Below are 10,402 nucleotides of genomic sequence, written 5' to 3'. Positions count from 1 at the left end.
ACTGTCACCTGGAGCTGCAGAGCCAAATTCCTCAGCAGGCACTTGCCTGTACGACAGAGATAATTCGAGATAGCCAGCGTGGCTTCACCAAGGGCAAGTCCTGCCTGACAAACCTGGTGACTTTCTATGATGGAGTGACAGCATCAGTGGACAAGGGACAACCAACAGACGTCATCTATCTGGACTTCTGCAACGCCTTTGACACGGTCCCCCACAACATCCTTCTCTCTAAATTGGAAAGCTATGGATTTGATGGGTGGACTGTTCGGTGGATAAGGAACTGGCTGGATGGTCGTGTCCAGAGGGTCTCTGGAGCCCTCAGCACAAGAAGGACATGGAAGTGTTGGAGCGGGTCCAGAAGAGGGCTACTAAAATGATCCGAGGGCTGGAGCACCTCTCCTATGAGGACAGGCTGAGAGAGTTGGGCTTGTTCAGTCTAGAGAAAAGAAGGCTGCGGGGAGACCTGATTGCGGCCTTTCAGTACCTAAAGGGGGCCTATAGGAAAGAGGGGGAAAACCTTTTTAGTAGGGCCAGCTGCGTTAGGACAAGGGGTAATGGTTTTAAACTAAATCGGGGTAGGTTTAGGCTAGATATAAGGAAAAAATTCTTTACAATGAGGGTGGTAAACCACTGGAACAGGTTGCCCAGAGAGGTAGTGGAGGCCCCATCCCTGGAAACATTCAAGGCCAGGTTGGATGGGGCTCTGAGCAACCTGATCTAGTTGGCGGTGTCCCTGCTGACTGCAGGGGGGTTGGACTCGATGACCTCTAGTGGTCCCTTCCAACCCAAAACATTCTATGATTCTATGATTCTATGATTCTATGACAGTCACCCCCACCCATGGGCACACTTGGCGGGGGGGTGGGCAAGCCCATGCAGCCTCAGCAGCAGCTTAATTGCTTATGAAGCAATGCAAACCTTCGCCTAGCGTTACAGAGAGCTCTCACCAGCAGTTGCCAAAAGCCTGTGTAACTTACCAGGGACGTGCTTGACCTGGGGTTTCATCCTCGCCATCCTTTGTCATTTCTAGGTCTGAACCTTCCTATTTACATTTGCTGGTTAATTCCCCTCCAGCACAGCTCAGCTGTGTGCTTCCAAGCCATCTGCCACAGCTGACAGTACTGCTCTCAAGGGGCACTTGGCCACTTTGGTTAAATGGATGAGTTCTGCCCATGCTGCTTCTCCCCGCAAAGTAATGCTCCTGTCTAACCCATTTGCCCACAGAGGCAGCCGTGCACCCAGCAGGGCCAATGGCAAGACTTTTCCTTTTTTTTTTCTTTTGGTTTGGTTGGTTCTTTGGTTTGGTTTTTTATTTTTTTTTGTTGTTGCAGTGCCATCTACCTCATGCCTTAAAAAGAGGCTGTTTGCCATTTTAATTGCAGCTTACAGAGAGGCTGCTTGCCATTGCTGCCTATTTTTTCTTTATAGCCTTACCTGGAGCGCTAGCAGTTGCTCTGAACCAGCTCTTCCCAGTGCTGCAGACAGAAAAGGACTTGCAGCGGTGACAGCGACAGCAGGAGACCAAGACAAAAAGCTGCTCAAGTTTTAGAAGCCTTGGCAACTTCTTGTAAGAAAACCTGGTCCAAAGACCACACAATCTATAACCCATCTCCTTGCATCATTTTAAGATCCTTGTATTCGAGGCAGCCTACCCCAGTGATTGTCCTTCAGTCTGGTTTAGCTCAACTGGTTCTGCTTAAAAACATCTTCATGGCTTGCTCACATGCTTCTCTAAACTTATACCACTAAATCCACATTTTCATGCTAAAAAGGGTAAAGTAAGTTTGGTTTTCCAATCTAATTTCATTCTAAACTATGCTGATTCACTATTTCTTAGCACCCCCAGGACTGCCCTGACTCCATACTACAGAGATCAGAGCTGAAACCTTACAGAGAGGAACTAAGGGCACCAAGACCACACAGAACACTAAAGCCAGCCCACAAACAGCCCTACTTACACATAAAGCCAGCACTATCCACCTCTCCCTGCAAAGTAACAACTTAAATAGGCAAATATCCAGGTGCAACCAATCAGACCCATGCAGAGAACAGAAAAGAAGAGCTTCCCCCTCACCTGCTGGGTTTATGTGACATCCTGAGTGGCTCTTCTCTCTCCTGACCCTAAAATGAAGTTCTTCCTAGATTTTGAATGCATGGTTTCTCTAGGGCTGTTGTGTTTTTCTCAGTGGGGAGGTAAGGACAAGAACCATCCCTATCCTGAGGAAGTGGGACTAGGAAAGGGTCAGCAGCACGCTTCAGAGGAAAGGAAGCTTTCCAAGGCTTTCAAGACTTTCCCTTCTTCCACAATCTGCTTGGGATCAGAGAGGGATGGAAAAAAACATGCTGAATCCCAGTCAGTTCCCAAAGTGCATGGATTTGCAAAGAGTACAAGATGATCTGTGCAAAGATCCTGGTGCTTTTACAAATAAGTGGCAGTACAGACCTCCTGGGGGGGCAAACAGCTGCAGCTGCTTACCAAAACCACCACCCATTGCAATGGGCAATGAAAATTAAAAGAAAGTGTGCAGACTCTATCCCTGCCATTCCTTGACCTCTAAAAGACTCTGAGGCTCAAGCTTACTTTTGCTAGGCTTTCTGGACCTTTACAAGGGTCTTCTGAAACCCACTGACCTTCTTCCAGACAAGAGGGTATGCAAGGGAGAAGACTTCCCTCCTTGCTTCAGAAATGGTTCATTTGGCCCACCTTTGCAGGCCTCCTCTGTTCCCCAGATTTTGTCTTAACTGCACTGCACGATACAACCACAGGTGTTATTGTAGCCAACTACACCGACATGGTATTATTGTAGCCACCCATGTAGGGCGCTGTCACACAACTCTCCAGTGTGAAATGGTGGTCATTGTAGGTGTAGAGGTAGTCAGTACTTAGAGCCAGAGGAAGACTTACCTTCTTTGGGTTTTGCTGGGTGTCCAACTCAGCTGCCACCCCATGGCAGAAGAGAGGACTCCAGGGCAGATGCTCTGTGTGGCATGAAAGCCTGCTGGGATATGAAATACAGCAAATACTCAGGAGGGGGTTTTTTCAGGCTGAGCAGTTGGGGTTTTTTCCACCAAGAAGAGGGAATCACCTCTACATAGGGCAGAGCAGTTGTCCCTACGCAGGTCAGTCCCACTCACGTCCGTGCTGGCCCCAGAGCAAACTGCCCCAACCTGCTCCCTCTCACCTTCAGATGGCTCCTGCAGGAACGGCTCATCACATGCCTTTCCCAACCCTTTTAACTTCAGTGAAAATGCAGGGAGTGTACTGAAAAGCTTAACTTGCAGGTCTTTGACATTAAAGATCTCTTTGGTTGACAGGAATGGGGGAGCCCTTGTTCAGCAAGACAGTCTGAAGGGACAACATCTGGAGATCAGCTGCTGAGGGCAGCAGCCTGTTCTTGTTCCTCTTGTAGCACAGCTGGAGCTGTAGGGCAGCTATCCTCAGCCCTACACCTTCCCATTTGCAAATCGTCTTAAAGGTATCGTCACTAGCTTCCTGGGACAACCTCCCAGCAAGGCTGATGGATGGCAGGAGGGCCCTTCCGTGCAAAGTCAGCTGCTTGCATGCAGCCACGCGTGGCTTGAAGTAATCCAGCTGACTGACTGCAACAGGTCAGAAGAGACTCCCCAGGTCTCTTTCTGGGCTACGCTGTGGGGAGCCATGATCTCCAATGAAGGGACAGTGATGAACAGCTGGCAACGTAAATTCTTCAGCTTGCACAGCTGGATCTGGAAAAGGAGGTCTGGCTGTAAAGTATCTTCAGGCGTCATTATAGAGCTGTGTCAACAATTTGGGTTTGTACTGCTTTAATTATTCAAGTTAAAGTTCACTCTACCTGTACAGTAACACTGGCACAAACACTTTGTAGGTCAGGCTTAAGACTATTTGAGGTGCAGGCACTTAGAGGATTAAGCACTGCCTATTTGTAAAGCATTTTGAACAGACATCACGCTGTAAGTTCCAAGTGCTATTTCTGTGTGAAATGCCCCAGTTTGGCTTAGTGGTTCCCAGGCTTTGCAAGTGGAAAGGGTGGAAGGACGGGACAAGCCTCGGCTGCATTACAGTGCATGCGCAGCCCATCGTGGGCTCTGCCTTCCCTCCTGCAGACCAGCCGAGAGGGGGGGAGAGGAAGCCACGCTGGCAGGGATGCCTGATGAAAGGGGAAAGCATTGGCTGTCCTCAGTAAGAGGATCAAGTGCTGATAAGCAGACTCCAGAGGATACGAAGATAGATTTCCTCCTCCCCTCTCCCACAGGAACTTCTCATGGTGGCTCCAGGCCCCTCTTAAGACTGCGCCGCGATGATAAGGCACAGCTGAGACCCCATTAACATCATCTCTGCTCAAACTGCCTGGAATACATCGGTACCATCAAATCCCACCGACCAGAGATGAATGAGCAGCCTTGAACAGGGTCAGGCTCCTGAGCCTCTAACCAGGCGCAGGCTGGTCCCCATCCTCCTCGCAAAGACAGCGAGGGTTCGTGGAACTGAATGACTGGAAGTATGAGCATAAAATCTTCCAGTTAGGAACAATAAGTACGTGTTATAGGCATGAAGGCACAGAGCCCAGACTTCATTAAGGTAGTTTTTATATTTTGTAAAGCAATATTAAAAAACACTGGAAAATGCAAGATAAATGTAACAGTAGTTGCTTCTACAAGTTTTAACCTTGTATTGCTTGGCCATTTTGACATATAAATTATTGCTTACTAGCTCTCATAAATACACAACACAATAATATGTACAGAGGCAGACAAGCATGAAATATGAAAAGGAAAACATTGGCAACATCAATTCTGGTAAATCAGATTATTTCATACATACCAGGTCTCATAATGGTGGATAACTACTAGCTGTAGTCCCTGAGAAGTTAGGTAAATACCTTGATTTGGGGTTTTCTGTTTTATTACTTTGAATGCAAGCTGACAGCATTATGGCACTCAGAGAGAATGGAACAGGCAGGTGTTCTTACCTCAGCTCATTGATTTCATCCCAGTATTTCTTAATAGTGTAGTAAGATGACAATAAATAGGCTATGCAAATAAATATTACTCTGCTAAAATGCTTAGTATTTACACCTTTCTTTGTAATTGTACAGCAGCACGTCTTTCTGAAACCCCTTTTTTTTTTTTTTTTTGCCACTGTCATGCAAACGCAATTTATTTCTATCCAAGACAGGGCTGGAATCAAAAAGATGTGTCATAGAAGCATCTAAATTTGATGCAACAAAATCCCACATCAAAGAGGTATAAAGTGACCCAGCTTTTTCCTTTGTTCTGTCTAATTACTCCTCCCAGCTACTAAGGAAAATAGGCAGAGTATTTAACCCCAGGTGTGATTCTGATGAACTGAACTTATAAGATTCATGGATTTTATCCTATGTAACATAATTGCAGGATTTAAAAATCACACGGTATCACCCGTGCTGAACCCTGACAGAGGGTGTGTAGTGTCCCCCTCTCTTTCACAGGGTTTATTTCTAGTTCTCCTCCCAACCACCACACCTTCGAACTGCTGGCCAGTCTGCAGCCCAGCTCTGCAATGCTTCACCTGTTGAATGAAGACTCTTGATGGGCCTTTTTTTATTAGACATAGTAGCAACAGATTTGGACTATTTGCCTTTCCTCTATGGTAACAGATATAATATCCACATTTCCAATGTGAAATTGATGCATCCAAGGTGGCCCCTCAGACCAGAAAGTTATATCCTAATTATACAGGCCACTATGAAAACTAGTTTGTAAAGTTTTACACAGTAGTCTAATTAGCCACAACACAGATAACAAGGTTAATGCTGGCTATGTGCCTTCCAACTGAGTTTAGGCCAGCTGCAAGGGGTAGACAACACTTGATTTAGTATAACGTTACAGCAGTGCAGGTAGCCAATACCTCAGCTGGCTTGAAGCCTCACGGTATGAGTTAACCCATCCACCTCCTGCAACCCAGTTTGAACTGGCAGAGTGAGAAGCCTTCGAGGTGGCTCCAAGCATGATTTCAAATCAAAGCCTGAGCACAGAACCATCTTTCTACTTTTGTTTTCTTTTTTTCTTTCTTCCCCTCCCCCCCCCCTTCTTTCATTTCCATGTCTTTTATTCTTCTCTGGCACCGCTGCTGCTTCATCAGCAGTAACTACCAAAACAGAGCCAAAAGCACTGAAGTGAGAAACGGGCCCCACTACCTCACCCTGAATACCTGCTCAGGCTCCGTCCCCCGTAGAGTTCAGGAGAACAACTTGTGGCCTAGAGTGTTACACCATATGAGCTAAAGCATGCAGGCTGGTCTGCGTACAGGCTCCTAATAATAGTGCCACAGTACAAAGATTTCACAAGGGGGAGCTCAAAAACCAGCAGACCACTCCGGTAATGCATCTAGGGTGGGGATTGGGTGAGTGCTGTTGCCAGAGGAAGACCTGCAATAACACAAGCAGCAAATTGTATCTGGTTTGTGTTCTTACACCGCAAAAAGGAGCCCACTGCAGCGAGTATCCTCATCTGGACAGTTTTGGTCTGTTTGCACAAAAGAGTTATTTACAATATGTGCAGTCACATCTACAGAAGAACATAGGAAATTTTTACTCCATGGCCAGCAAGAGTTTATTTTTTTTTTCTTTTTACTGGGTAAAAAGAAGATTTTTTTTTCTAAAAAAAAAAAAATCATATAGTATTTGATAATAACAAAGTACAAGCAAATACATTTCTGAAACATCTGTTTCCTTTACAATAGATCTATACAATATTTCACAGATGGGAAAACCAAATGCATTCTACAGATTCCCCCACAGACTACTTGTTAAAGCTGCTTTTTTTTTTTTTTAATCCCTTTAAATCAGAGATAACACAATGATGAAGAGCATGCTACTTCAGTATTCCCACATTTCAGTAAAGGAGCATTTTCTTGGAAGTCTTCCTCGTGTGGAAAACACACAACAGAGATGGGAAAGCAATGCAATGAGTGCCACAGTACAAAGATTTCACAAGGGGGAGCTCAAAAACCAGCAGACCACTCCGGTAATGCATCTAGGGTGGGGATTGGGTGAGTGCTGTTGCCAGAGGAAGACCTGCAATAACACAAGCAGCAAATTGTATCTGGTTTGTGTTCTTACACCGCAAAAAGGAGCCCACTGCAGCGAGTATCCTCATCTGGACAGTTTTGGTCTGTTTGCACAAAAGAGTTATTTACAATATGTGCAGTCACATCTACAGAAGAACATAGGAAATTTTTACTCCATGGCCAGCAAGAGTTTATTTTTTTTTTCTTTTTACTGGGTAAAAAGAAGATTTTTTTTTCTAAAAAAAAAAAAATCATATAGTATTTGATAATAACAAAGTACAAGCAAATACATTTCTGAAACATCTGTTTCCTTTACAATAGATCTATACAATATTTCACAGATGGGAAAACCAAATGCATTCTACAGATTCCCCCACAGACTACTTGTTAAAGCTGCTTTTTTTTTTTTTTTAATCCCTTTAAATCAGAGATAACACAATGATGAAGAGCATGCTACTTCAGTATTCCCACATTTCAGTAAAGGAGCATTTTCTTGGAAGTCTTCCTCGTGTGGAAAACACACAACAGAGATGGGAAAGCAATGCAATGTCCTCCCTGCTCTGCAAAGGGACCATTACCAGGAGTCATTGTACGGACACGTGCCAGGCTGCGTGGCACGCTGCACTTGCCTGCAGCATTCACTACATCATTTCAGGGCAACTTCTTAGCACTGAAAACCAGAGCTACGGTGACGGTGGTGCTTAGATGCCGGTCAGCTGTAGATGAGACTTTAGAAACGCTGCCTCAGTACATGCCCAGAAGTAGTATTTTTAGCTACGTGAGAATTGGCTAGGGGAGGGGTGCAAGAGGTACAGGAGCAGTAAAGGAACCCTAATGCTGAGAGCCCGGTGTGTGTGCAGGTCATTACACTGGTACCCTCTCAGGTGTACCCTTTTGTTCTTTAAAAACTAGAAGCATGTGCAAGTTAGATGAAGTTTTACCTGCTGAAACAGTATTTCCAGGAGGTGAGTTAGGAATGTAGGCGGATCTAGGCATTGCCTCTGAACAGACACCAAGGAGGCTGTAATCCAAGCAGAAAACAAAGCTCCTGCTATAATAACTTGTAACACACTAACTGCAGGAGCTCGTGCTAAATCTGAGATAAATGAAAAGGAAGAAAATAACATGTTTTCAGTGAACAAACAATTGTGTCCATAAATTGCAACAGAAGTGGATTGGCTCTTACAGTGTGTTTTATAAAGCAGATTCTTACGGGGCCGTGACAGCGTGAACGACACGCTCTTGAGTTTCATCTGGTGCGCTGTCCTTTTATATTCCCATTCCTGGTTGTCTGCACTTGACTCAAATAAGATGCTCCAGTGGACTCAGGGGAGCTGCACGAATTGCACGGTATTTTTGGCAACGATACTTTGGCAGCCTTGAATTAGTGACGTACATATTGTGGTGAACTGAGAATCAATCCCCTTGCGGCACACTGCTTGCTGAAATGTTTTGCTGCTGTGACACGATGTTTCCTTTCGTTCTAATACTGGCAGAATCTGCATTGAAAGCTACACTGGACCAAACAATATTTTCACAGAAACCAAGCTCCTGAGCTCAAAGGATGCTGCTCTGCTTCCTCCCGTCCCAGTGACCAGCAGACATCGCACCAAGCTTGCCCTGCAACTCCACGAGCAGCTCCTTTGCTGGCTCTTGCCTGATTTTCCTGCGCATGTTGTGTGAGCTACTGATAAAACTCAGTAAACTGTTCTTATATAGGGAAGCAACATGCTTGGCATAACATTCACTTAATTCAAAGTGCTGCAGTTACAAGGTTATATGAAGCTGTGTACGCTCACACTCGCGGCTCTATCCTGTGGGAAAGCTCAAACAGAGCTTGCTGGTTGTCGATGACATGCAGATGATGGACGTATGGCTTCAGCTCATGATGCTCTTTTGAAGGAACTTCATTGCCTGCAAGACAGGAGAAAGGGGATGGATGAGAAAGCCATGCCTTGCCTGCTTCTCTGTCCTGTGCGTTACGAAGTCCCTAGTGTGCCAACCTGCCAGGTGCTACACAGTCACAAAAAAGATGGCCAGAGATCCAAAGGATTTGCTGTTTAAGTGCAATGCAGAGGCAACAGCTAGATACAGAAAAGGGGAGAAGAGAGAATGAAGCAGGCAACCCCGGGCAGCCAGCGTGCATAGAGGAGGGACAAGTGGATGGCAAGAAGCTGACTCTTCCCAAGAGGAAGATTTACTCCTGCTGGCAGCACAGGCAGTCGTCCCCTGTGAGGGTGCTTCAGGGTTTCCTTCGTGCCTCTCTGGCAGCACAAGGGGACCTTAAGCAGGGGCGGGTGACCCAGCCTGTAAATTTTCAACAACTCTAATGTAAGTACACAGGACAGCAGGCCCCCAAATCCTTTCCTTCGGAGCAGGTGAAAGCTGCCCTGACAGGCCCCCACGCTTTGCTCCGCTATGCTTTTGGTTTCTGACCTAGTAACTGAGACGAGAGTCATGCTGTCATCTCACGGGAGTTTATGCAGCGAGAGAAATTAGCTGCGTAACGGCCAGACTGAAGGGTGCCTCGCACAGCAGATGTTTTCTGTTACAAGCTTTACGCCCAACGTTGGCTTGTGGGCACTCGCCACCCACGAAACCCTCCAGCACAGCCAGTGGCCAGCAGAAGCGGAAAAGGAAAAGCTAAGCCCATGGCCATGAGACCCATCAGGACAGGCAGAGAAAGCACCGAGATACGTTTCCCACACATTGCAGACTGCTGACAAGTGAGGGAAGGTTGGAGAGCTCTGTTCTAGCCCATGTCCTCAAGGAATTCTTAATAACATTACCATAAATTAAAAAAGAAAACCCCTCGAAATTCCCCGAACCAATCAGCTTAACTCGCAAACTCCCTCCCCTCTCCTTTGTTTCTTTATCACCCTTTTCTCCACGCTCCCCAGCTACACAGCGGCTTTCCAGGAACCCACCATCCCACTCAGTCCTGGGCAGCTATTTTTAGGAGCTATTTCTGAGCAGCTATCTGACTTGAGAAACGTGGGAGAGAACAGGACAATGTGATAAATTTATGTCAGGATACAGAGATGACCTTTCCTTTCTGCGGGAATAGGATCCCAGCAGCTGTGCTGAAAGTACTGAAAAAACATTTGTATTTCTCATTAACACCTGAAATGGCAAAAGCTTGAATTATGTTATTTGTTCAGGCTGCTTTGCCCGGGTTTGGAAATGCTAGTATTTGTTTTCAGGATTTAGTATATAAAAGTATTAATTCCATTAAAAAGGCACTTTAGTCTTGCCTGGAACCTAACCAGTTTCTAATCCAGAAAGACTTTGGCCTGCAAGCTTAATACATATGATACAGTTCATAAACAATGATAATATTCCTTGCTTAGTTTT

The 10,402-nt window shown here is 45.7% G+C and overlaps 1 protein-coding gene across 1 annotated transcript in view; it reads right to left on the bottom strand.

Moving 5' to 3' along the window:
- Positions 1-8,843: 8,843 nt before the first annotated feature.
- Positions 8,844-10,402, bottom strand: part of RAPGEF5 (Rap guanine nucleotide exchange factor 5) — a 131,980-nt gene continuing 130,421 nt past the window's right edge. Inside the window, exon 27 of the mRNA XM_009638615.2 lies at positions 8,844-8,962. Coding sequence (XP_009636910.2) covers positions 8,844-8,962 — 119 coding nt within the window. The remainder of the gene's footprint in view (positions 8,963-10,402) is intronic.

This window comes from Egretta garzetta, unplaced genomic scaffold, assembly GCF_000687185.1.
Source record: "Egretta garzetta isolate BGI_Z169 unplaced genomic scaffold, ASM68718v1 scaffold94, whole genome shotgun sequence".
In the NCBI taxonomy this organism is placed as follows: Eukaryota; Metazoa; Chordata; class Aves; order Pelecaniformes; family Ardeidae; genus Egretta; species Egretta garzetta.
The sequence above is the reverse complement of the archived record's forward strand: the minus strand, read 5'-3'. Positions and strand labels throughout refer to the sequence as shown.